Source organism: Oryx dammah, unplaced genomic scaffold (assembly GCF_014754425.2).
Source record: "Oryx dammah isolate SB20612 unplaced genomic scaffold, SCBI_Odam_1.1 HiC_scaffold_29, whole genome shotgun sequence".
Classification (NCBI taxonomy): domain Eukaryota; kingdom Metazoa; phylum Chordata; class Mammalia; order Artiodactyla; family Bovidae; genus Oryx; species Oryx dammah.
Window position 1 is genome coordinate 6390217 of NW_024070213.1, and position 27505 is coordinate 6417721.

At 52.0% G+C, this 27505-nt stretch overlaps 1 protein-coding gene across 1 annotated transcript; it reads left to right on the top strand.

The window, feature by feature from the left end:
* The first annotated feature begins 630 nt into the window (after window positions 1–630).
* On the top strand, window positions 631–27505 carry A4GALT (alpha 1,4-galactosyltransferase (P blood group)). The gene is given in 4 exon segments (XM_040233159.1): window positions 631–699; window positions 21830–21971; window positions 23389–23608; window positions 23610–27505. Coding segments are annotated over 2 exon segments (1068 nt in total). The 5' UTR covers window positions 631–699; window positions 21830–21971; window positions 23389–23428; the 3' UTR covers window positions 24498–27505.

Here is a 27505-nt window from a genome sequence, read left to right on the forward strand (position 1 = left end):
TACCCTCCCTCTGGTTCGGGTCTTGGGACAGGAGAAGTAACCGTGTGCGAACAGATGGGGATGACTGGGGCGAGGCGAAAGAGGACAGAGTCACGTGATCAGCATCGGCTTGAAGGGTGGACCTTGCGGACAAGTGGACAGGGCTTCCCCCGGCCCTCCTGAGTGAGAGGACGGGTGAGGAGGAAGTGAGCACACCACGGCACGTGCGCAGTGGACCAGAGGCTGGGAGGGAAAAGGACAGAGCAGGAAAGTTGTGCAGCGCCGGGTGGGTGCAGGCAAAACGCTTAGCACCGGTCACACGGCGATGGAGGAAGGAGGTACGGAGGCAACAGTCAGGCCCGAGTTCAAATGCCGCTACTGCCCTTGCCCAGCTGCTTGACGTGGAAGTCACTTACGGCTCTGAGCCTCGTTTGGCTCATCTGTTAAATGGGGGGAAAGGGGTCGTAGAGCCACAGACTACGCGGCAGGGAGGCACGGGGAGCGAGGCGTACCTGTGGGCCCGCGGGCTGATGGGGCTCCAGCCCCGGGCGCTGGAAGCGGTGTGGACTCACAGGACCCCCTCGGGGCGGGGCGGGGCGGGGCGGCGCTGACCCCGCCCCGGGCCGAGGAGCGGCGCTCCGCCCGCCGGCCTCCGGGCCCTGCCTGCCCGCGCGCCCGCGGGGCCGCGTTGTCCGCCGGCCGGAGTCTCAGGAGCCAGAGGTACGAGTGGCCGGGCTCCGCGGCACAGACCGAGGGGCGCCCCGGGCCCGGGCGGGGAGGCGCGCTCCGAGAGGAGGAAGGGGTGGGGGCTGCGGAGGGCTCGGCCGCCGCCCGCCGGGACCACCTGTTCGGGAGGGTCGCTCGCGTGCGCACCGACTGTGCGCGCCGGTTCCCCGACCGCCGCCTCCGCCCCAGAGGCACCCAAAGTTGAGCGCGGCGGCTGGGCTGGGAGCCCAGCTCGAGAAAGGAGGGCGCGCCCCGCCCGGGAGCCCTCCGGGCAGCGCCGCCCGGGCGGGGGTCCCCGCGGCAGGAGCAGAGCGGCCGTGGGGGCGAGAAGCCCGGGTCCGAGGGCCGGCTCCCCCGGCCCGCGCTGCGCCCTTGGGCGAGCCGCGCCGCTCTGCCTGGGAGCGCGTAGAAGTCCCGGAGGCCTCGCCGCCCGCTGCGATCGCCCCTGGCCCCGAGGGGCGCCGCTGGGGAGAGGGGTCGGGGGGAGCGGCCGGCTGCGGGGGGAGACTGCTGGGGGATGGGAGGCGTCCCCCTGGGCCTTTGAGGATGCTGAGGCTTTGGACGGCGAAGGGGGGGAAAGGCTCTCTCCAGGTGGAGGGACCGCCCGGGTCGGAACTGGGAAGTGGGGAGAGCAGGGTCTAAGCGCTCCGTCCCGGGGATCCGGATCCGCAGACCACCCCCTCTTTCCGGCGTGCTTCTCTCCTCCAGATGGGAAACGTCGAGTCCCAGCGGGAGCTGCGGTGCGCTGGCAGAGGCTCTTTCCGGGGATGTCCAGTCTCAGTCCACGCCCCTTGGCGCTAGCCGAGTCCCCGGCCTCAGTTTCCGCTTCTGACACGTGCCGGAAGGAGGTTCCCACCTCCCGGCCAGACGCAGCCGAGCCCCCAGCTCTGAGAGGGTTAGGACCTCCCCTGACCTCGCGGCCCTCTCTCTGGAGGACACCCTTTTGGTCTCCGCCAAATATGGAGTGAGCGGCGGCTCCGTGGTGGCCCTTTGGGGGTCTCTGGACTCCTTCGTGCCCTCCTCCCTCAAATCACCCGGGGCACCTGGTGTGCTACCCGTCTGGCAGCCCCTCCAGCCCCACCCCAGCTGCCCAAGGACTCCTCCTTTGTTACCACCTCCCCAAGATGGGGGAATCACCCTGCCCAGAGGGACAAAGCAGGGCCCAGGCTGGCCGCAACGATCCCCTCCTGCTCGCATCCCTGTTCCCACAGCCAAAGAGCCTGGCAGCCAAATCAGGCCCAAATGAAAAATAAGAAAGGAGAGTCAAGATGGAACCTTCTCAGTTGCTCCTTTTCCTTCCAAGCCTGTTTCCAGTGCCCCTCGTGCCTGTCCCTGCTTGGCCGCTGTGGCTGCTCCATATTAGAGCGCAAACACCGAAGTGGAACTTCTTTACCATTTTGTTTTGCTTCCTTGTACCTGTTGAAGCCTTAGAGCTGCCTAGGCTGGTGGACTCGCTCTGCTGTGTGCGAGGGCTGGCAGCATCTTTCAGAGTGACTTGTGCTGAGTCGCTCAGCCGGGTCCCGACTCGTTGCGACCCCCATGGACTGTAGCCCTCCAGGCTTCTCTGTCCATGGGGATTCTCCAGACAAGAATACTGGAGTGGGTAGCCTGTCCCTTCTCCAGGGGAACTTCCTGACCCAGGAACTGAACCAGGGTCTCCTGCATTGCAGGCTGATTCTTTATCAGCTGAGCTGCCTTGGGAAGGTGACTTACTTGGAACTTAAGGAAGTTGTGACACACCGCAGCATCAAGTTGGCCCCCGTCAGCCCCTTCCACAGGGCCATGGAGGTCCAGCTCTTCAGGGACCCAGGGCAGCAGAGAATGCTGTTCCCCGTGGGTCTGAGTTGGTACCAGGGCAGGGTGAGACAAAGTGGCTGCCGGGGGCATTTGTAACCAGATGGGAAGAGGAGTGGATGAGAAAAGGGAAGCTTAATCTGTGAAAACAGCTCTTCCCTGCCCCACCCTCACCCCCACCGGCTGCTGCACCTCCTGGTGGGGACAGTTCCACCTTCAATCTGGCCACCCAAGCTGTGCTCATTACTACGCTCCTAGTGCGCTCTTACCTCCTGTTGACTGCCCTGCCCTGCATTCTGTTGCCTTCCTCCTTCTCTCCAGATTGGAAGCTCCTGGAGGGAGGAAACTTGCAAGCTTGACATAGTAGGTGTTTACTGCCTTTTGCTTGAATGAATGAACTGAAAGTGGGGGAAATTTCATATTCACATCACTTGAAGATGTTCTGTGCTTAGTCACTCAGTCATGTCTGACTCTGTGACCCCATGGACCGTATATACGCCAGACTCCTCTGTCCATGAGGATTCTCCAGACAAGAATACTGGAGTGGGTTGCCATGCCCTCCTCCAGGAGATCCTCCAACCCAGAGATGGAACGACCATCTGAGCCACCAGTTATCACTTGGAGATAACTATTGCTAAAATTTGCCAGACTTTTTAAAAAACACATTGGTACATATTTGAATGGGCTTCTCTGGTGGCTCAGTGATAAGGAATCCACCTGCAGGAGACTCAGGCTCCATCCCTGGGTTGGGAAGATCCCCTGGAGAAGGAAGTGGAAACCCACTCCAGTACTCTTGCCTGGGAAATCTCACAGACAGGGGAGCCTGGTGGGCTACAGTCTATGGGGTCCTAAAGAATCAGACATGACTGAGCAACTAAACAACAACAATATATTTGGATACCTTGTTTATACAAACGTTGCAAATTCCTTGTCTTTCTCTAATTCTTTTTTCATATTTTTCAATGCTTAGACATTGTGACCTCATATTTAGTTAATGAGTTTCATTTGACATTTAGGTTTTGTTGGGTGTTTTTTTTAATATTTGGCTCTTTTAGATTGTGTTACATTGAGTTCATAGATAAATTTATGCATTGCCGGATATTTTTTTCTGGAGAGGGAATTACCTGGTAGTCAGGGTAGCATCAACTGGCTCTCCAGAGGAACTGTGCCGTTGTGTACTTCCTTAGGCTGTGAACGTGCATTTCCTGTTATTTCCTGGAAACGTGTGAACATCTAGTATCTTTAAGTAAAAGTAAGTAAGTAATAAAGTCACTCAGTCGTGTCCGACTCTTTGTGACCCCGTGGACTGCAGCCCACCAGGCTCCTCAGTCCATGGGATTCTCTAGGCAAGAATACTGGAGTGGGTTGCCATTTCCTTCTCCAGGGGATCTTCCCGACCCAGGGATCGAACCCGGGTCTCCCGCATTGGAGGCAGACGCTTTAACCTCTGAGCCACCAGGGAAGATTCTTATTCACTAGTTTGAGTTCATCAGTGAGACGCTTGCCCCTTGTCTGGTCTCTTGGTGGCAAAGATATTCTCCCAGGTTATGACTAGGCTCTTACTATTTTTGCTGCTGATGGTGTGTGCATTTGAGCAACACATTTAAAATTTTTATTTTACTGTATCTGTGCTTTTGGATAAGGGAGACTTGGCTGCATTTATAAGCTGATGGGAAAGAGCCAGGCGAGGGAGTGGCTGAAGTCCCTGAAGAGGGAGGGGCAGGTCGGTAGATGAAGTCCCAGAGGATGCTGGAGGCGGGAGAGGGCTGGAACTGGTCCAGAGAGGGGCCTTCTGAGCTGGTGAGAACAGGAGGTGTGAGGGAGGGGATGGGAGGGCATCTTATGAATCAGCTTTGATCTCCCCAGAAAAGAAAGTAAAAAAAGCATCATCGGCAGGTTCTGGACCTGAGGCCCCCAGCACCCTATGCTGTTTGCCAACCTCATTTCCCTTGAGTCCTCCTTGTTTCCCTGGGAGGTGGGAGGTAGAAGGTGTTATCACGCCTATCGACAGACTCCAGAGGGAGGTGAAGTACCTTGAAGAGTTCCGCCTGCCCTTGAGCGTCCTCTCCGACCTCCATCTCTAGTAGCTAGCAAGAAACAGTACCCATCTTCTGTGTCTAGAGCTTGGTGAGTGAGCATCCCTTCCTCTCCTGCCTGTCTCTGTTTGTCTTCCCTCTGGACAGACCCCAGTGGGGCCAGGAGCTTCCAGTTCTGCAGAGCTGGCCACAGGGACTAGGAGGGCCCCTTCCATTCAGGGCAGTGCCCCAAACACTCCTCTCACCTAGCAGGAACCAAGTGCTGCGGGGGCAGCAGGGCCTTCTAGATGTCACACCTGTGCAAAGTCTGAGTTGCTGGGTAGACGTGAAAGTGAAAGTAAAACAGAAAAGTAGTCCTTACATTCCATGAACAGCTTGATTTGAAAGTGCAGACACCACTGTCCCAGATACAGATATGGAGCCCAGAGACACCCCCACCCTACCCTGGGTGTCTGTAGTCATCGATTGCTTTTTTCCAGAAGCTTCCAAGGCAATCTCCTGATTTGAGGACGGGCTTCTGGCTGAGACAGTAAAGAATCCGCCTTCAGTGCAGGAGACCTGGGTTCGATCCCTGTGTCCAGAAGATCCCCCGGAAAAGGGAACAGCAACCCACTCCAGTATCCTTGCCTGGAGAATTCCATGGCCAGAGGAGCCTGGTGGGCTACAGTCTATGAGGTCGCAAAGAGTCGGACATGACTAACACTTTCACTTTTCTTTCCATTGATCAAGCCCCTACCTGATTTCAGGGCTTTTGTTAACCTGATCTTTTTTGTTAAACCCCCTCAGCCCTCTTGAGCTGTCAGTCCCATCTTACAGATGAGGAACTGAGAGTCAGCCACCTGCTCTTGACCACAGCAAGATCTGAGCCCCTAGCCACAGTGTAGTCCCAGTTGAACGGGACTGGGCTACAGAGAGAGTTATTTCACCTGGCTGTTTGAATCCCAGGGTGTTTGAATCCCAGCTGGGCCTCGGTTTCCAATCTTAAACTGTAATTGATAATAAGAGGACCTGCCTCACACAGCTACTGGGAAGATTACATGAGTTACTGAAGGAAAAACCACTCTAACCAGTGGCTGTGCATGGTAAGCCCTCAGGAAATATGCACCGTTGTTGTTATTAAACCACATAGCTCCATTCCTGACAGGGAGCTTTTAATAAATGCTAACTCGGCCACACCCGTCTCTCTTCCGATGAGAGGATGGGAAGGAGGACCAGCGCTGATGCTGGAGAGAACTTGGACTTTTTAAGTTCTTGAGACCAGTGATGACCTGTATCGAGAACAGATTGGCATTTCCTTTGACCTAAGCAGTTCATTTCTAGGAAGGGTCCTGCAGAAGTAATTAAGGATGTGTTGAGAGATCTAAGTGCTAAGATACCACAGTGTTGTCTATAAAAGCAAAAAGCCACATTTCCAGCACTCAAAGTGCGAAGTGAAAGTTGCTCAGTTGAGTCTGACTTTGTGCGACCCCATGGACTATACAGTCCATGGAATTCTCCAGGCCAGATTACTGGAGTGGGTAGTGTTTCTCTTCTCCAGGGGATCTTCCCAACCCAGAGAGCGAACCTGGGTCTGTGCATTGCAGGTGGATGCTTTACCAGCAGAGCTACAGGGGGCTCAGCCACAGAGGGGCTCACAGGGGGAAGCCCCTCCAGCAGTCAAGGTGGGCAACCCTGGAGAGGTGGGGCGTGGAGCTGTGTCTACTGACATAACAGAGGCACAGCGTGTGTTACCAAAGAGTTTAATTCAGGTAGAATTTACAGCCTGTTGTGCACGTCCAGTTTGATGAGTTTTAGGAAATGGGTCTGGTTATGTAACCACCACCACCTGGTTTCAGGAGACAGGGGCCCCGCATATTTTTAAGTGAAAAATAAAACAAGGTGTAGAGCAGTGTGGGTGAGGATCACTTTCTGTGCGTCTCCTGGACACAGCCTGTGTAAACACTGCTCCGTGTGAGTGGAGGCCGCCGAAAAGGACTGGAAAGCATATGCCAAAATGCTGACGTGTCACATACCCTCACCTCAAACCTTCAAGATAAAGAGCAAAGCAAGAGCTGTTCACTGAGAGTGGTGACTGGACGTCCCCTGCCCTGCCCCCCAGGCGTGCACGCACATACACACACATCCCTCTAGAAAAGCTGGGAACCCCACCAACCATGATCCCACTGTTGGCTGAGTGCCTGTGTGTACGCACTGTGGAAACACAGAGGCAATACTCAAAGGTATGAAGAAAACCATGACAGTATTTTGATGGATTCTTGGCAAATGGCAGCTTGTCTGCTCCACGATGATTGAGAGGTTGCTGGGTCGGGAAGGTGAAGGGACATTTTGGGAAGAAGGAAGAGCTTGTTTCAGAAACTTGGTTTTCCCAGAGCCTAGTGCCTTGAGCAATAGAGAAGAGCTGGGTTTTCTTGAAGCTTTTAACCATCATTTTCAAAGGCATTGAGGATATATCGGGATGGCTGTCCTGTCATCACGCACTTATCGTGCACCTGCTGTATGCCAGGCCCTCCCTGATTTAATATCAGGCTAAGTGGGCAGCGTCTGGCTTGGTGCCCACTTTCCTGCAATCCCAGTTCACTCCAAGACCAAATTCACCCCGGTGGTTCCCCCATAGGACTTGCTCAGGGGCTCTGAAGGTCCGCCAGGGGTCTGGGCTAAGGGGGAGCACAGGGTTTGGGGTGAGTGCTGTTCACATGCCTTTGGAAGGTAGCCACAAGCTCCTCCTGGTGTGAATGTGTGCAGAAATGGGGGCCCAGCCACAGTAAGCGTCAATATCTGGGTGGCTTCCTAGGTGAGGAGAGACTTGGGGGCACACATACCTGGGTGGTGCCCATCCCGCCTCTGCCCTTCACTAGCCCAGCAGCCCCTCTGCTCTGCACCTGAGTTTTTCATTTGTAAGAGAGGCCACCGCGGTGGACATGGAGACCCAGGGCGTGTGGTGTTCACTGGGGTGCCTGGTAGGTGGTGTGTTCCAGACAGATGGCAAAACTTCCTTCGTACCTTTTCTGCTCAGGAAATTCCTGGGCAGGGGAGTGTGGAGGGATGTTTTGGGAAGAGGAAAGAGTGGCCTGCAGAGGCTTGGAATTTCCAGAGCCTGGTGGCTTGAGCAATAGAGCAGATGTCAGCTCGGCTAGTCTGGAGGTCATGCGCCGGGAGTGGGCAGGGCTGGGGAGGCAGAGCTTGCAGGACCCCAGCACTGTGGGGTCTGCGGGCTTGTGTGGGGCTGCAGCAGGAGGGGTAGAGCGGAAATCTGCTTAGCGGAGCTGTGCCCCAAATTCCCTCTCTCCACTTCCCTCTCCCTGGATCATCACAATAGCCTTGTAACACATTCCTGTTGCTTGCTACACATCCCCTGTGATTTAGACCATAAAGCAGCCAGATCTTAAAGGTTTCTTTAAGACATAAGTCACCCTAGGGAGTTCCCTGTCAGTCCAGTGGTTAGGGTTTGGGGCTCTCACTGCCAAGGTGGGGAGCTAGGATTCCACAAGCCACACAGGGTGACCCCCCAAAAAAAGTCACGCTATAACCCTTTCCTCCTCAAAATTGCCCACTGGCACTGCCCGCCAATCAGCTGTCAAGCCCTCCCCGTGGCCCTCAAGCCCGTTCCCCAGCCCAGCCCAGTGTCCCCTCTATCTCTCTAGCCTCCCTGGGTACTCTGGTGACTTCACGGTCAGTCCCTCAGGCACACATGCCTCAGGGCCTTTGCACTCACTGACTCTCTTCCCTGGGCACCCTTTCCCCAGAAATCCATCCAGCTGGTGCCTTACCTCCTTCTGGCGTCTACACACATGTCAGCTTTTCTAGAGAAGCCATCCATAACCATTCCGTACCCTCCCCCCCGGGTCCCCCCAGTCCAGGGTCGCTAAGAGCAGATGTCTGGGTGTCCAGATCCGTGGTGAGTTATCACTCCCTGCCTGAGCAGAAGGTGACTTCACCCTGATCCTGAGAGCCGGAGCCCAGGCTGTACTGCAGAGTGACCTTGGGGGGCCGGAATGGCCTCAGGGAAGATAAAAGCCTCTGAGACTTTCAGATGCAGACATACCTGAGAGGAGATCCTGGCGCCACCCCCCTCGACCCCTCCCCCCCACCAGGTACTAGCCATGTAGTGTTGGGAAGGTCACCTTTCTCTCCCGGGACAGGTGCATACTCGGGTACTTGAATATGAAGGGACACGGCATGCGACCGTATTTCGTGCCCTTGGATGGTGAGGCGGGGGGAACATGTCAGTTACACCTTCTGACTGTTGTCGTCTGCGCGGGCTCAGCGTTTGCCAGTTTGCAGATGGCACTCCCCTAGATTGGCTGCTCGTTTCATCCTGGCTTTCTGGGTAGTTTAGGGATCATTCATGCATTCTTTCAGAAAATATGTATTAAGCACCTTCGATGTGCTAGGGTCTGTGCTGGCCGTGTGATGAGTCAGAGTGACCGTGTTCCTGGCCCCCTGGGAGCGGGCATTGTTTTCCAAGATAATAGTGTCACTGTGTGTTTAACCAGTCCCTTCAAGGAAGACCTTGGGTTGTTTCTAATCATTTGCGGTTGCAAACAAACCTGTGAGCGGTACAAATATCACTTATCTGTAGGATAAATTCACAGAGTGGGACTACGAGGCAAAAGGGTACGTGAATGTGTAATTTTGATAGATGTTGGTCAGTTACCCTCCACCCCTACCAGCGCTGTACGGATGCCCGTTTCCTCACAGTCTTGCCTGAAGGATGTGTCGAAGTTTTAGATTCTTGCAAATCTGATGGGTGAGAGATGCTATCTGACTGTTTTGACCTGCATTTTTCTTTCTTACAAAAAGCTCCCCCATCTTGCTTATCTGTTTAAGCATCAGTGTGTGTGTGTGTGTGTGTGTGATGTGACCTTGGCTCATTTTCTTTTGGATTGTTCATTTTTTCTCCTTGATTTGTGGGATTGCTTTCTAAGTTAGAAAAATGAGATGTCTGGGATCTGAGAGAAACAAAAGCCATCCCAAGATGTCACTTGTATTTTTTACTTTCTCGGTACTTGGCGAAAGGTTGCAGGGAAATTTTTTCTTTTCATGACTTCTGGATTCCATGCATAATTAAGAAAACCTTCCCAACTCCGTTTACTAAGGAATTCACTCATGTTTTGTCTGAAACATTTATTATTCCATTTGGGGTTTATCCTGGGCATATTCTGAGCTATCCGCTCATCTGGTTCTTTTTCCCTACTGGCTTCCCTGCTTGCCCAACAGCTGTATTAAAAGATCTATTTTTATTCGCGTGTTTGTAGATGCTGCCCGTGTTGGATATGCAAATACCATACTCTTTCTGTGATTTGTTTCATTGCTCTGTTTATATGCAAAAACTAGGTTCTTCTAATTATTGGTGCTTCGTGTGTCAGTCTCTGAAAGACCAGTCCTTCATGTCTGCCTTTCCTCAGAGTTTTCCTGTAGGTTTTTGCTTACTTTTTTAAATTTTATTTCTCCATTTGGCTGTGCTGAGTCTTCGTCTCTCTAGTTGCAGCGAGTGGGGGCTGCTCTCTAGCTGGGCTTCTCCTGTTGCAGAGCACAAGCTCTGGATGCATGGGCTTCAGGAGTTGTGGCCCACGGGCTTAGCTGCCCTGTGGTGTGTAATCTTCCCAGACCAGGGACTGAATCTACGTCCCCTGCATGAGCAGCAGATTCTTTACCACTGTACTGCCAGGGAAGTCCCTTGCTTATTTTTCTGGATAAACTTCAGAATCAGTTTGTTGAATTGCACACCCGAGTGCAGTTTATCCATTGGCTAAGAGAACATCGACATCTTTAAAAAGCTGAATCTTCCATCCAGAAACACAGTGCAAGTTCCCACTTGTTCAAGCATACTTTGCATTGTCAGCGGCTTTAAATTGTTGTTCACATGAATGTTGAACATCTTTTGTTAAGTTTAACCCTAAGTATTGTGATGGTGGTTGTGAGTAGGAGTCTTTTCATTATATCTTCTGCTTCTAGCTGCTTTTTTTTATATTTGTGTATGTGTCTGTTTCCTATCACCTTATGGTATTTCTTTATTAGTAGGAGTTTTTCAACAGTTTCTCTTGACTTTTCTAGGTATATAGTAGTATTGTATAAAAATAGCAGTAATTTTAGCTTTTTCTATTTGACTTTGGGCGGGGGGTTGCCCCCTGTTTGTATCATAGCTTCACTGGTAGCTCAGACAGTAAAGAATCTGCCTGCAATGTCAGAGACCCAGGTTCAATCCCTGGGTCAGGAAGACCTCCTGGAAAAGGGAATGGCAACCCACTCTAGTGTTCTTGCCTGGAGTACTCTATGGACAGAGGAGCCTGGCGGGCTATACAGTCCATGGGGTGGCAAAGAGTCGGACATGACTGAGCAACTTTCACTTTCATTCAGTTTTTATAGCTCTAATTTCTCTTGTCGAGTTGCTTTGATGAACACCTCCAGTGCCCATGAGGGTGCTGGACACTTTGTCCTTTTCCTGTCTTCAGCTAGAGTTCCCTCATGTATGAAGCTGAGTGTTCACACTCCTGTATGAAGCTGGCTCTTGGCTTTGATGTTGATATACATAATTTTCTTAAGGAAGTATCCATTGATTCCTAATTTATCCAGAAAGTGTTGGAAACCTTTGTCAAATTACTGTAACGTTTCTGGGGATAATAGTGTGGTTTTTTTCCTTAGATGTATGAATATGGTAAATTGTATTAAAGACATCCTAATATTGAACCATCCTTGCATTCCAAGAATAAAACCCACTTGGTTTTATTTTGTTTTGTTATGACCAGGGACTGACCCAGGGCCCCCTGCGTTGGGAGTGTGGAGTCTTAGCCACTGGACCACCTAGGAAGTCCAAACCCACATGGTTTTGATTGTTCATTCTTTTGATGTGCTGTTGAGTTCCATTTGCTTTTTTTGTTTAGGATTTTTAATTCATAAGTGATATTGGTCAGTAGAGTGTCTTGTGCCATCTTTGTCAGGTTTTGATGTCTATATTATACCAATTTAAATTCTTTATACTTAACTTAGACTTATCTGGTGGCTCAGTCAGTAAAGAATCCATCCGCCTGCGATGCAGGAGACCTGGATTCGATCTCTGGGTCAGGAAGGTACCCTGGAGAAGGAAGTGACAATAGACTCCAGGATTCTTGCCTGGAAAATCCCGTGGATGGAGGAGCCTGGTGGGCTACAGTCCACGGGATTGCAAGAGTGCGATATGACTTAGTGAATAAACCACCATACTTAAATTTTTTTTTAAGTGCTCCCTCTTATATTTTGCTATTTAACACCTTTAAAAGCATGGAGATCTTCTGTTATGTAAATTTGTAAAATTCCTCTCTAAAAATGTCTTGTTGCTTTTGTTTCTTAATGATCTTGTATAATTCTATTTCTTATGTAAAAGTTGGCCTGTCTAGACTGACTGTTCTGGCAACAGTCTTGATTTATTACATTTGTCTAGAAATTATTTTTTTCAGGCTTCAAATGTTATTTGCAAAGCACTATCTTACGATTAAAAGAGTTTCCCTCTGCTTCTTTGGTTCCTTTCCCACTTGGCATGACTCAGTTCTCATCTCCTCAATTCTCCTGTTTTCTTAATTAGGTTAATTGTGATTTACATATTTCATTGAATTTTTTCCAAAGAGCCCGTTTTTTGGCCTTATGTCTTAGTTCTACTGCTTATCTGCTTCCTGACTTTTTTCTACTGTAATTTTTCTTTCCTTGGTCTTCTTGTTTATTTTCTAACATTTTAAGAAAATGTTTAGGTTCTTTTTTTTTTTTTTTTTTTTACCATTTTTCACCTGCTGGTTTGTTTCTTCTTATCGGTCCTGTTTTACTTGTCACATGTATTGGAGACTATAAACATTCTTCTGATAAATCTGCAGCTGTGTCTTGTAGATTCAGATTCTTGGTATTTTGATATGGTTGTTTTCTAGAAATGCCATAGATCCCATTTGTACTTCACTTTTGACTCAAGATTTGTCCAAGAGAGAGGTTTTGTTTTTAAAAAAATTTTCCTAACTTTTACGTTAATTTCTAGTCATACTGCTTTGTATTTATAAAATGTATGTTTTATGCTTATGGGTTTTGTTGAGGTTTTCAATTTTCATAAATGTTCTATCTGCTCTTGAAAGTGAATTATTTATTATTATGATCAAGAATTTGATGTAGAGTAGTACTTTTTGATTATTTTGTAGATCTTCTGAATTATTTTGTGTTTGAGCTACTTGTTTCTTGGACTCAGAAAGGTGAATTACAGTCTGTTATTAGTGTGTTACCATCTGTTTATCCTGACATCGCTGTAATTTCTTCTTCCTGAAAATTGCTGCAGTGTGTTTGACGCCTTGTGAATTATACCACTTAGCGTTATAAGTGGCCTTTCTTTGGCTGATTTAGAGATGCCTGGCTTTAATTCCCATTGTCAGATACTAAGATTATGGCTTCAGCTTTGTTTTTGTTTGTATGTGTCTTTAAACGTTTGCTCATTCTTTTACTTTTAACCTTCTAAATCACTTTTTTGATGTTTGTGTCTCAAGTACAAGATAGAGTTGGAATTTGCTTGGATCTAAACTAAAAAACTCTGATGCTGGGAGGGATTGGGGGCAGGAGGAGAAGGGGACGACTGAGGATGAGATGGCTGGATGGCATCACGGACTCGATGAATGTGAGTCTGAGTGAACTCCGGGAGATGGTGATGGACAGGGAGGCCTGGCGTGCTGCGAGACACGACTGAGCAACTGAACTGAACTGAACTGAACTGAAACTAAAAAAACCTTTTCCTTTGTATAGGTAAGTTAAATCTGTTATATGTATTGATATGGCTGATGTCTATGATCTTTCCAGTCTTGCTGTGTTCATATGTATGCATGCCTTTGTGCTTGTGGGAGGGCTACATTCCTCTTTATATATAATATACACACATATGTATTTACTTGTTTGGCTGTACTGAGTCTTAGTTGCAAGCATGAGAGATCCTTAGTTGCAGCATGTGGGATCTTTCGTTGTGACATGTGGAATCTAGTTCTCTAACCAGGGACTGAACCCAGGCCCCCTGCCTTGGGAGCACAGAGTCTTAGCCACTGGACCACCCAGGAAGCCCCTGGGAGGGCTATATTCTGATGGAAACAAACAAACAAACAACCCAAAACAAAAAATAGGAATCTTTCCGATATTTGGGAAAGCTTGTAATTTGTTGAGTGGCTCCATTTTTAAATATTTCTCCTTCAGATAATACTCTTAGTCCCTTCTTTAGGTAGTGTCCATTGTTTCTCTTCTATGAACAACAATACATTTAACTTGCTTCTTCTCCATCCTCCCCTTTCTCTAGTCACTACTCATCTCAGCTGATACTGTGCTGAGTGAGGCGTATATTGTTTCCATCCAGTGCTTCTGGAAGCGCTCCGTCCTTCCTGCTCATTCAGTGACATGACAACCTGAAGAGATGTCCGCAGCTCGGAAAAAACCTCTTGAGGCAAGAGTGAAGCACTCTGAAGAAGTGCTGCGCCACCCACAGTCGATGGAAAGTGTGAGCCAAAGATTAATATACGGTTGTCCCTTAGTATCCACGCAGGGCACCCTCACAGCTACCAAAATCCTCCCCCCGTCAAGTTCAATAATGTAAACTGGACTTGATGCTGCCGTGTAGGAAAGCACAGACAGTGACATTGAGGAGAAATCATTCAGAAGAATCGGGTTTTACATGTGATGAACCTTCAGGAACACCTTACTCAATTTATTTCACTTAGATTCCTTCCTATGGAATTCCTTCCTTCCTTCCATCCTATGTATACACGGATGTGATAGGTGATTTAAAAATCTAACTTAAAAAAAAATTCTTGCGAAAGAAAAGTCCTACATAATAAGAAAGCAGAGTGGCTTTGCTTAATTGGCAGCATTTTTATTTTTTAGTGGTTCATGATGGTGCATCTTATTAGATGCAATAACATTGGGTGGTGTTATCCTTCTTCGTATCCCTTTGCACTCTAAATATGCTCAAGCTTTTACCGCTTTAGTTTTTACCCCCAGCAGTTAGAGATGAGGCCACCAGAGCTTTCTCTACTTTCCGCCTTCTTTTTGCCTGTCCTACCAGTTTTTTGTTTACATTTTTACGTTGTCTGACTAGACACCACTGTCGTTCCATCCTGTCATCTTTATTCCTACCTTTTTGGTGGGTGGAGAGGAGCAGAAGTTAAATATATTCAGTCCTGTTAATAAAGTTAGCCCAATCACCATTTCGATTTTCTGTACTTATTACTCATAATCCATTATTGCCCGAGTCCTTATATTTTGAAACTTGGTGTGTAACCTTTATATTTAAAGAACAGCTTGGCTATACACTCAACCCTCCACATCTCTGGGTTCCATATCCACAGATTCAACCAACTGTGGGTCTAAATTATTAAAAGGAAAAAAATTCCAGAACATTCCAAAAAGGAAAACCTGACTGTGCTGCACACTGGCAACTATTAATGTAGCATTTACATTACTGAGCAACTAACACTTTCACTTTTCACCTTATATTGGGTATTATAGATAATCTAGAGATGATTTAGAGAATTTGGGAAATGTGTCTAGCTTATATGCAAATACTACACCATTTTATGTCCTGGACTTGAGCATCTGTGGATTTTGGTGGCTGTGGGAGTCCTGGAACCACTTCCCTTCGTGGACATGAAGGGATGACATATATGAATTTTTGGCTCACAATTTCTTGCCTTGACGATCCTGTAGGTGTGGCTCCACTATCTGCCATTGAGTGTCTGCTGAGAAATCTAACCAGCCTGACTCTGTTTCCTTCATAGGTCTTTCTGTGTGCGTGCTCAATCGCTCAATCGTGTCTGACTCTTTGTGACCCTACGATACTGTAGCCCACTAGGCTCCTCTGTCCCTGGGATTCTCCAGGCAAGAATACTGGAGTGGGTAGCCATTCCCTCCTCCAGGGGGTCTTCCCAACCCAGAGATCGAACCTGGGTCTCCTATACTGCAGGCAGATTCTTTACCATTTGAGCCACAGGTAGCTGCCCAAAGATTTATTTTTGTGTCTTTATAAAGTTCATTCATAAAAAAAAATAATAATAAGGTTCATTCATTTTGCTAGAAAATGTCTTGGGACTTACCATTCTGGGTCACTGATCTCCAGTACTACATGGAGTACTGTTTCGATTCATGAAATGAAATCTTCCCTTATTTCAGAAAAGTTTTCCTGCATTATAATTTTAAATATTTATTCTGGCCCATTGTTTTCACCTTCTTCTTTAGAAACCCTAGTTATGCATTTGTCGTATCTCCTTTACATCTTTTCTCCATGTTCTTGAATTCTTTCATCTCTTTATTTCTATTTGGTTTTGTTCCCTTTTCTCATTTTAATCCCTGTACCGCTCACTGTACTTCATGTCTGCTCTCCCTGGGTTTCGTATAGTTTGGTCTTCACTTCTGAAATGGTTTTGCCTTTTTCTTCTAGTTCTTTCCTGAGGTCTATCAGTTCTCACCTGTTGTCTTCATATCTTTTTCAAGAACTTCTCCAGTTCTTGTGTTCTGCTTTCTGGTCTTCCTTCAAGCAGGAATTACTTTTTTCTCAGGGTTTTTTATTTTACTTGTTTTCAGTTCATGCTGTCATTCTGGATTAGAATTTTTGTTTGTTTTGTGGCAATATTTTTATAGGGACTCATCTTTTTACATAAGGGAACACCAGTGTTCCTTTCCCTCTTCATTCATGTAGCATCTTTGGATGGATGTTATGTTTATGCCTTTAACAATTTTTTTTCCCCTCTATTTGAATTAGCAGAATTTTCCTGGACCAGCAACTAATAGGAGGTTTTGATGGAAATTGGGAGACAGGCCAGGATCGTTCTCTAGATTTCTCTCCTGAAAGACTCCCTCTGTTTTGACAAGAATGGATTGTTCCTTTAATATTCGGTCTTCCCCTGCAGCTTCCCTTCTGTTGCCTCTCAGAACCCAGCCTGATTGAAGAAGCCACCGCCTCCAACCTTGAACCCTCCTGGTTCATTAAGCCCTTGGCTCCTGTCTTATGCGTCTTCCTTTTTTTAATTTGTTTATTTTTTTGGCCACACCCCATGGCATGTGGGATCTTATTTCCCCAACCAGAGATCACACCCATGCCCCCTGCATTGGAAGCAGAGTCTTACCTACTGGACCAACAGGGCAGTCCCTCGTCTTCCTTTTAGAAGTGGTGATTGCTGTGGTCCTGCACTACTGGGCACCCCCGGTACCATGCTCTTCCCCACCCCCACTGCCATATCTGCTGGTCTCAGGTGCCTTGTGCAACACTCACATGTGACTTGGAGCTTATGAGTTTGTCCTGCCCCTGGTTTCTTTCCCTAATGCTGTAGCTTGTGGTTTATTTTTTTCCTTTCCCTCATGGCTCAGTCTGACATCAGTAGAAGAGGGGAGACTCAGAACTAAGAATGTGCCTCGTTCCTCTTGGAGACAGAGGGCTTCTCCTCCTATTTTTCCGTCTGTCGTAACCCCTCCAAGAGTAAGCCGCTGCCTGCTAGATTCTGGCTTCAGGAATTTCTGTCCTCGGAACAACTTACAGGCTTTGGAGGGGGAACATTTTGTAACCTCGGCTCTGAAAACAGCCACTTGTACCAGGATCGCTGCCTTTTAATATCCGTCAGTCTTACTTCTCGAGTAGAAATCATGTATGCCCTGAAAGAGTGGGGAGGGTGTCCGTGGGAGGACCCTATAGCAGCTCCTCCAAGTAGGGTTTGGAAGCTGGAGAGACTGATTTTTCACACCAAGGAGGGTCTGAATTCTAAGACCAAAAGCCCACCCCCCTCAATTTTATTAATGTACAGGGCATGGGGGCAGGCCCAGGCCCAAGGTCACAGAGCCAATCAGTGGCGGAACAGAAGCTGTCAGCAGGTACCTGGGATTGAATTCTATACTCCATTTCCTGGCTGGGTGACCTGCCCCGGGATCCGTCGGTGTATAGCCTCCATATCTGCTCAGCCATTAACTTATCAGGGAGGTAGATCAGCACAGGCCCTGTGTTCCCACAGTTAGAACTTTCGGTTAGTCCGGCTCTCCCTTCCCCATGGTGCGGAAGGAATCTGAGGCCCAACAAAGGAAAGGGAGTTGCCTAAAGTCACAGAGCAATTCGAGCGGGGCTGGGCAGACCTGCAAGCACCCTCCAGCCCCAGTGCCACTAGCATGGACCCTTGGACAAGTCACTTATGTTTTCTGAAGGTTAAACAGGGGAGCGGGTGCAGGAATGAGCTGGAATAATCCTACAGCCCTCACTGGGGATCAGGCTGAACTGAGAAACACGCTGACCCCAGCCGGGGCCGGTCGGGGCCTCCTGACCCCCATGAGATGTGTCATCCTCAAGTGGGAGGATGCAGTCGACTCTCTGATCTCTCTCTCTCTCTCTTTTTTTAATTAACCATTTTAATTTATTTACTTGTATTTTGGCTGTGCCTTTTTGTCATGTGGGATCTTGTTCCCCGACCAGAGATGGAACCCCAACCCCCTGTGATGGAGGGGCCGTCTTAAGCCCTGGACCGCAAAGGAAGTCCTCCCCTATCTCTCTCTCACCCATGGCACCCCCACCTCCGCCAGGTCCCCAGCCCTAAGTCTCCTGGTACTTAATGAATCCCTGTGTCTTTGACTTGATATGGGGCACAGGTGCCAATTGGGGCCTTTGGGTTCCTAGCTTGGGGAAGAGCTTCCTTGGGGTGAGGGGAGGCAGCTGCTTATCCAGTCCTTTGAGTGCTGTCAACCTGGCCTTTGGCCCCTGTCTGTCTCTGTGTCCTCCCACTGCACCCCTGCCCCTATGCAGAATCACGGGGTCAAGGGCCAGAACGGGCACCCCGGGGTTGTTTGAGAGGGAAGGAGATGGAGAGAGACACAGACCTGGTGGGGCAGCAGGGGAGAGGAAGGGGTAGGAGGGGCCGGGGACAGAAAGGAGAAGAGAGGAAGAGGCAGGTGGGGTTGCAGCGTCAACGGATTGCCGATTGGTTGATTGGAGAAATCTTTGGAAGGTGCCATCCTTTGCTTCGAGGCTCTTCTCTCCTCTCCGGTCAGGTCTGCCCTCCATGTCTGAGAACAAGGTTCCACCAGCTGCTACCTCTGCAGTCCTAGGGGTCTCCAGGAAGGAGAAGGACCCTCTGGCAGTGTCTCCTCCACCCTTCCTATGCATATCTGCTCACAGGCATTGGTTTCCAAACCCTACACTGCCCCCAGCCAATAGCAGAGCCAGCAAGGGCCACGTGCAGGTCGAGATGCACGTGGTACCCAGGGCAGCCTCTGCACTCCCCTCCCACAGGTGAGGAAACTGAGGCCCCCGGTCTTACGTGACCTGTCGGGGACTTCCCTGGTGGTCCAGTGGCTAAGACTCCACACTCCCGATGCAGGGGGCCCAGGTTTGATCCCTGGTCATAGAACTAGATCTCACAGGCCACAGTGAAGATCAAAGACCCCACGTGCTGTAACCGAGACCCAGCACAGCCAAATGAATAAATTAATAAAATAAATTAATAAAAAGAAGAGAGGACTTCCCTGGCAGTCCGGTGGTTAAGACTCCTCACTTCCACTGCAGGTGACTTCCCTGGTCAGGGAACGAAGATCCTGCAGGTCATGGGGTGAGGCCAAGAACAATTATTTAAAAATTTTTTAAATCATTTTTTAAAACTTAAGTGATTGTCACAGAAGTGGAGCACAGGTAGTTGCTTGCATCTGCTGAGTCCAGAGCTGGGTCCTGGCTCCCAGGGCCCGTCGGAGGGAAACACTGGAGAAATTGCAACCCCGACGTCTGGTTGCATGTGGGCTGGTGTGAGAGCTGAGCTCTAGTCCCACCTCAACTGTGATTCTCTGTGTGGGACTGGGCATCACTAAGCCTCCATTTCTCCCCCTCTTGTGTGAGGGGCTGGGCAAGTCGCCTCTAGTTTGGGACAGTCAGTGGCTCCTAAGCCCAGTAAGTGCCAGAGAGCTCCCGTCCCATGTTTACAGGGTCTTGTCCTCGTCCTCGCCTGATGAGCAGGCTGCCAGCATCCATGGTGCCTTCTGCACTCTGGGAGCAGAGCGTGGGGCCATCACTGTGGCTGGCGAGCACTGTGCCCAGACCTGAATCCCGTGCCCTCCCCCAGAGTTGGGAGTAGAGTCTGCGGAAAGGAAATCGGGGTGCAGTTATCAGAAGTGGGAATGGATGATGGGCCACCCAGACCAGCAGACGGCCACCCTGTCTCCCCTGGGGACCCCAGTTACATGTTATTATAACCCTTTTCTCTGCCATGGGCTGGACCCAGGAGCCCAGCGAGGGTCAGAGGTGGAGGCTCCCTACTGGGGGGCAGGGATGGGTGTAGGCCATGGTCGGGGGTGAGGTCCCAGAGCCAGGTCCCAGCCTTTTCTAGACCTATGAGCTTGATGCCCTTGATGCCATGCTCCTGAGGTGGGAGCCACAGAGCCAGTGCCAAGGGCCAGCTCAGAAGGGGACTGGTCAGACCTTCAGCTGTCAGTCTCCGCCAGCCCTGCACTTCGTACCCTTCCTTCCTCCCTGAGCTGGACACGGCGGGTCTTGATGATGGGGAGCCACAGAAGGACTTAGAGCGGGACGTGACTGCAGTTAGGTGCTAACAGGGAGTACCTCCCCAGGGCAGGGCTGGAGATGGCGGCCGGGAGACAGGAGAAGGTGGCAGGAACGTGCCAGGCTGGACTGACGAAGGCCAGGACTTGGGCTCTGAGGCTCTCCCGGGGACTGGAGAGTGCTTTGGGCCTGAGGTCACACGGCTACTGGGCTGCGGGCAGCTTCGCGTCATAAACGGTTTCCATTCCCGGGTCTTGGGCTCCGGCACCAAATACGGTGCTGCTGCTTGCGTCTGGCTCTCTCAGCCACGGCCAAAACATCCTGCCTCCTCGACAGGCTCCTATCCCCACCCCGAAAACACAGCCCATGGGAGAGCCAGGACCCTCCGGGCCCCCCCACAGCCCCGGCCTCGCTCCATCCACTGCCTGTCTGTGTGCACTCAGCAGAGTGGTTCACAGAGGATTAAAAATACTCAGGACCAAAATAGCCTCTCTCCCTGTAGGGGAAAACCAGGGCCCGGGAGCACAAGGTTATGGGTTGACATCAGCGGCTCTACCGCTCACAGCCCGGCTGGGGCATCCCAGGCAGCTCTCTCTGACCCCCCAGTTTCCTCCCCTCATGTGCTCACTGACTATTTCCTCACTCGTTGACTTGCTAACTCATTCATCTGCTGATTCATTCATTCACTGATCGCTCACTGATTGGCCCCTTCATTCACTCGCTTGCTCCTTTACGTAAGTACAGACCCACACGCTGAGTCACTCACTTAGTATTTATTTATTACATACCAAGACCCAGGGAGTATTCTAGACACTGAAAAAATAAATAAACCTACACCAGACATACCTGTCCTCATAGGGGTTCTGTTCTAAATAAATAACCAAAACAGACAAGTGCACAAACATACAGTATATTAGAATAAGTACTAGGGGGAACAGACCAGAGGAGGAGGCTGTGGGGTGTGGGGGAAGCTGGGATCTTAGAGGGGCTGGGGCGGGGAGGACGTGGGAAGATGAAGGAGCCAGCCCTGTGAACATCTGCAGGAAGAGCATTCCAAGCAGAGGGAACAGCAGGTGCGGAGGCCCGGAGTCGGCATTGTGGGGGGATGGGTTTAAGAAGGAACCAGGAAGCCAGGTGGTGATGGGGAGAGAAGCGGGTGTGAGGTCAGGGTTGGGGGACATGCCACCCCCTCATGAACTAGGCCACCCGCCTCACTCATCATCTGAGCAGAGGAGCAGCCTGGCCAGATTTGCGTTTTTAAATCGTCACCTTGGCTGTTGCCTGAAAAATCCCATGGACAGAGGAGCATAGTAGCTTACAATCCATGGGGTCGTAAGAGTCAGACGCGGCTGAGCGACTTCACTTTCTTTGTCTTCTTTTCTGGCTGTTGAGTGAGTGAATCAGGCCGTGAGTCCATTTCCTGTGTGACTGCTGTGTACCCAGCGCTGAGCCGGGCCCTGGGGAGAGAGAGGTGTGCAGGTCTCCTCCGCGCCCATGGCTGACTCCCTTCTCATCAAGTGTCACCTCCTCCAGGAAGCCGCCTGCTCCCACTTTGCTGGCCCCTTGGCTCCAGTTCCGCCATCATCGGGTTGATTGCCTCTCTCCACGTGGTCTCCCCTTGAGGCCGAGCACTCCTCCAGGGCAGAGCTGCGCCTAACTCTTCTCTTCTCCCCACCATGTTCCCCCAGGGGCCGAGAGAGTGGAGGACCGAATGAACAAGTGAGCCGCAAGCCCAGCCTGCCTGGCCCGTGTGGCTAGGAACCAGCCTCACCCTGTCTCTCGCCATCTTTTGCAGATGGATTTGCGGGCATGGAGAGTGTGGGGAAGGACCCAGTTCCTGCTGGCAGAGAAGGCTGGCTGCTGACCCAGGGCGTGTCTCCAAGAGGCCGGCCAGGCTGCCCGGTTCCCCACCTCATCGCCATGGGCCGCCCAGGCTGGTCAGTTTCCAGCCCATGCCGTGGCTGCGGTTCCTGGCCTCAGCCTTGGGGAGGGAGGGGCCCCACTGTGCAAGTCACAGCCTCCTGGGACCCCGCTGTGACCACAAGACCCTTCTCTGTCCTGGGGAAGGGTTGACTGTGGCTCCCCCAGGCTGCACCCAGTGCCCCGCCACTTGCACCCAAGCTTCCTGGCCTCTAAAGTGGAAACTATGCAACTGTGCCCTGGCGTTACTGAGGCCTAGATGGATGTGGATTCAGGACAGTAAACGCTGGCCAGGATTCTGTTCATAGGACTATCCGGGTCGACGTGTACCGAGTCCCCAGGCAGCATGTCTCAGTGGTGAGAGGACAGACCTGGAGCCAGGTGGCCTGGGTTCAAACCCCCTGCCCTGCTCCTGGCCAAGCAGAGGACTCTGCATGAGTTACCGGACCTCTCTGTGCCTCAGTGTTCTCACCATGTGAAAGGAGGATGATTCCCGCCCCACAGGTGGCTGTGTTTAATGACTTAATATGTTTGAAGTGCTGAGAAGGCCCCCTGACATGTGCATGGTGGGCAGTCAGTATTCGCTGAGTGAATGAATATAATCCTTGCTCCAGTATGACCATCCTGCAGCTGGTTCAGGCAGACACAGGTCCCATGTGTCCCAGGATTCACACGGTCCCACCACAAGCCTCTCTTGTTCCTCCCAGCCTCCTGCAAGGCACCCGGGAATGTTCCTGCTGCCGGCCAGCCACAGCCTGGGCATCAAGAGAGAGTGTGGGTCCGAGGGCAGCCGTGCTAGTCAGGTGACAGAATGACAGCTTATTTAGCACAACCTCCCTGTCCCCCTCCCTCCAGGCAAGGGCTGGGAAAGCCAGGGGCCCGGGAGACTCTGTCATGTCCACCCCAAGGGCTTGGGGACCCAGCAAGCATGCTCACGTGCCTGGAGTCTGCCCGTCCTGCCTCTGAGTGAGCTTGCATGCCGGCACCCAGCTCCCCAGGCCTCCTGCTGAAAGTCCCTGTGGCTGCAGGCAGCCCTTCCTCTTATTCCAGCTCCAGGACCGGCTGGTGGAACCGAATGGGGCTGAGAGATGCCTGCATTGGGTCTCACATCACAGGCTGGCAGTTCAAAGGGGACAGACCTTGCAGAGAGGCCAGAGCCTGCGCTGGGCCCATGCTGGCCTCACATTGTGGCTGGCACTGGCCCAGCCCTTGGGGAGCTCGCCAGTATGTCACAGAGTGGAAGGGCCTTTGCCCACATCTCAGCCCATGGCCTGCTGCTCCCACTGTAGAGCTGAGGTCAGAGAGGGGGCCCTGAGTACCTGGCCGGCCCATGGGGTCTGGAAGCTGGGCTCAGCCATGGCTGGTGTCTGTGGGCAGTGCTCTTGGGCCGGGGAAGCCAGCAGGCTGCCTGAGTGTGGTGCTCGTCTCTTACAGACCAGCCGATTCCTGCTGGAGGCTCCTGACATCTGGGGAGATGACGTCGGCGCCCCCCGACTGCCTGCTGCGGCTGCTCCGGGGCACCCCGAGGCAGCGGGTCTGCACCCTGTTCATCATCGGCTTCAAGTTCACCTTCTTCGTCTCCGTCATGGTCTACTGGCGTGTTGTGGGACAGCCCGGGGGCCAAGGACAACTCTCTAACCTGCCTGTGGACGTCCCCCGGCCCCCCGGGGGTCCCCCCAACCCCCCCGCCCCCCGGCACCGCACCTCCAGGCAACATCTTCTTCCTGGAGACCTCTGACCGGACGAACCCCAACTTCCTGTTCATGTGCTCCGTGGAGTCAGCCGCCAGGGCGCACCCCGAGTCCCCGGTGGTGGTCCTGATGAAGGGACTGCCTGGCGGGAACGCCTCCCGCCCGCGGCACCTGGGCCTCTCGCTCCTGGGCTGCTTCCCCAACGTCCAGATGCGCCCCCTGGACCTGGGGGAGCTCTTCCGGGACACGCCCCTGGCCGCCTGGTACGCGGCCGTGCAGCGGCGCTGGGAGCCCTACCTGCTGCCGGTGCTCTCAGACGCCTCCAGGATCGCGCTGCTGTGGAAGTTCGGCGGCATCTACCTGGACACGGACTTCATCGTCCTCAAGGACCTGAGGAACCTGACCAACGCGCTGGGCACCCAGTCCCGCTACGTCCTCAACGGCGCCTTCCTGGCCTTCGAGCGGCACCACGAGTTCATGGCGCAGTGCATGCGCGACTTTGTGGCCCACTACAACGGCTGGATCTGGGGCCACCAGGGTCCGCAGCTGCTCACGCGAGTCTTCAAGAAATGGTGCTCCATCCGCAGCCTGAGCGAGAGCCGCGCCTGCCGCGGCGTCACCACCCTGCCCCCCGAGGCCTTCTACCCCATCCCCTGGCAGAACTGGAAGAAGTACTTTGAAGACATCAGCCCCCAGGAGCTGACCCGGCTACTCAATGCCACCTTCGCGGTCCACGTGTGGAACAAGAAAAGCCAGGGCACGCACTTTGAGGCCACGTCCAGGGCCCTACTGGCCCAGCTCCACGCCCGCTACTGCCCCACCACGCACAAGGCCATGAAGATGTACTTGTGAGGGGGCCTGGCTGCTCACCTCCCTGCACGTGGCAGAGAGGAGCTCTGGAGCCCGCCTTCCCAGGGGAGGCAAGATGGGAGGGCTAGAGACAGGGAGGCTGGGCCGCTGCAGCCCCAGGGTCTGGGGCAGGTGGTGCGGAGGATGGGGAACTGTTGGCCAGAGAGCTGTTACTGGATAGTGCACTGCGGCCCCTGGGGCCTGCTCTGGTGGGCCACTCCCTGGGCCCACCTACTGTCATAGGGTTGAGACGACCAGTGGTAGGGGGAGCGTCTCCAGACAGAATGAGCTGGAGTGAGCCAGCTGAGCACACCTGGGTCTTGTTCACAATGGGCAAGCCTGGCGAATATGAAAGCACCTCGCAGGGTGGCAGGCTGGGCTGAAGTGCCCACAAGGTTGGGGGTGCAGGGCGGGGGGCACAGAGAAGCGGGTAGGAAGGAGGGGGAGGAGGCAGCTGGTGGGGGTCCGGGCGGCAGACCCAGTTTCAAGAGCCCAAGGGATGGGGCGCTTTCGGGGTTTGGTTTCTTTTTTCCAGGGTGGGCAGCCAGCAGAGTTGGCCTGGGAAGCTCTTTGGGGAAGGCCCTGCCTGCCCACCCCATCCTTTCTCCCAGAGACGTTGCAGGAGGGACACGGGCCCGCTGCCCACTCAGGGGCAAGGGGCCTGGAGTCCTTTTGGCTCAGGAAAAGCATTTTAAAGAAAACACCCCCTACCCTGCCCGCAGTAAACAAATAAAGTGAGTCACCCACATCCAGCGCTTTCTGGTGACTGAAATGCATTCATTCGCACCGCTCTTGTGAGCTCCACCCTGCAGCTGCAGGCAGGCATCTGGGCGGGCAGTAGTGGTGACTCGCCTGAGAGCACACAGCTTGCCTTAGTCAGAGGGGTCCGGGGCTGCTGGGTGGGCTCCGGGCCTGGGTGCCGGAGAATGACTGTGGTGGGCAAGGGGAGGAGCCTGTCTTCCCACCTCATTTTTCAAGGCTCAGACAGCCTCGGTTGGGTCCCCCAGTACCCCCACCTCCACCCCATAATCAGCCTGATTCTGTTCTGGCCTGAACTGAGCCAGATGAGGAACCCACCACCCGGGCATGTGCCTCCTAGGTTAGAGGAGCCCCAGGGAGAGAGGTGTGAGGCCTATGAGGTCCTTCCTAGCTCACGCTGGCTGGCTGGCTGAGAACCTTGGAGAGACTGCAGTGCCATGCTGGCAGCCCAGGGATGGGCCAGAGGAAAATCTCGCAGACTGAGGCCCCAACTGGTCTGTATTGAGGAAGAAGGCTTTCTGTGAGAGCTGGGCCTTCCAGCAGGCTGGAGAAGCCCTCCCTGTAGGACAGAGGACTGGGGATACTGTCAGGAACTCGGGCTCAGCAGGCTGCTCTTTGGCAGCCAAGGCAGAGGTGTTTAGAGACCTCTGGATCCTGCCAGTAGAAGATCGTGGGCAGCCTGGTAAGGAGGTGAGGTCCCTGGCTCTAGGGGTAATCAAGAGCAGGTGATGTTTTTGATTAAAACAATGAATGTATGAGGTAGTTCTCCAGCCACAGCATCATCTCACCTTTTTCTTAAATCTTTTGAAAATGAGTAGATTTTACATTAATAGTACAGCCTGGGGTGATAGCTTGCCCTCCTCATCACCTGTGGGTGCAACACCCACAGTCCAGAGCCCTTCCTGGGCCCCTGGGCCTGGAGTGGATTCCAGAAAGATCCTCTGCTTCCTTCTGCCCCATCCCAAGTTCACCATCGCCTGATGCCTGGCAGCGTCAGTCTGCTGACCCTGTCAGAACCTTTGTTGGGCATTCACTGTTAAATTCTCGGAAAGGAGAAGGAAGGGAGGGTGGCCTCCCGTGGAAGGCCGCCCTGGCGACAGTAATCAGATCCTAGGAATCCTGTTGTTTGTTTCTGGCCGATGTTTTTACAGATATTTTTGTCTGGGGGAGATGAGGTCCCATCCCTCCGCTGCGGGGCAGTGTGTGGTCCAGCAGGGGGCCCGTGGCAGGTTTCCTGTCAATTATTTAATGAACCCTCCAAGCCAACCATTCACAAGTCAAGCAAGGAGGTTGCATTTCCAGCAGCTCTTTGGTAGGGGAATAATTCCCCCTTGCTGTTGTATCAATATTCGACTAGTTTAAACATTAAACTGGAATGTCCTCTATCCGAGAAAAAAGATGGAGGATAATTTAGGACGCTGTTCCTGGAAGTCTGGTTTCATGGTTCACTTGTTCCTAAATCTCTTTGTCCTAAAGTGGACCAGCCTGCGCAAGGCATGCTGGGAAGTCTGCTGTGGACCAGCTAGTGCAAGGCATGCTGGGAAGTCTGCTGTGAGGTGGACAGGGCCGGACAGGCCTTCAGGACCTGACAAAGGACAGAAGACTCAAGTGCGATCTAGGCTCCACAGTGGGGGTCGGGGAGGTCATCCCCTTCCCTGGGCTGGGAGCAGGAGCAGGAGGGAAAGGTGGTAGGTGAGACTAGACTCGGTGGGATGTCGGGAGGAGGCACCCTCAAACAGGAAGATATTCCTTGCAGATGTATAGTCCACCACCAACAAAAACTGGAATTCAGCACCAGCACCCACCAACTTCCAAGGAAGAAAGATCAGAGAGGAGGTCCTGGCTGCTAGAAACAACTCAGGTCGCTGAAATCAGGAGGGCACTCATTTTTTTTTTTTTTTTTTTTGTACAGAGTGTTTATTTATTTGTTTGTTTGGCTGCATCAGGTCTTAGTTGCAACGCTAGACATCTTCGTGGTGGCATGTGGGATCTTTCTCTGCAGCACACGGACTCTCTAGTTGCGGCACATGGGCTTAGTTGCTCCAAGGCAACTAAGGCAACTATGGAATCTTAGTTCCCTGACCAGGGATCAAACCCAAATGCCCTGCATTGCCAGGTGGATTCTTAACCACTGGACCACCAGGTAAGTCCCAAGAGGGCATTTATTATCCCACATGATATATTGGCTAAGGTACTTGAGAAGCTACTGTAACAAAAAGACCCCAAAATAAAGTCACTTAAATAAAGTAAAA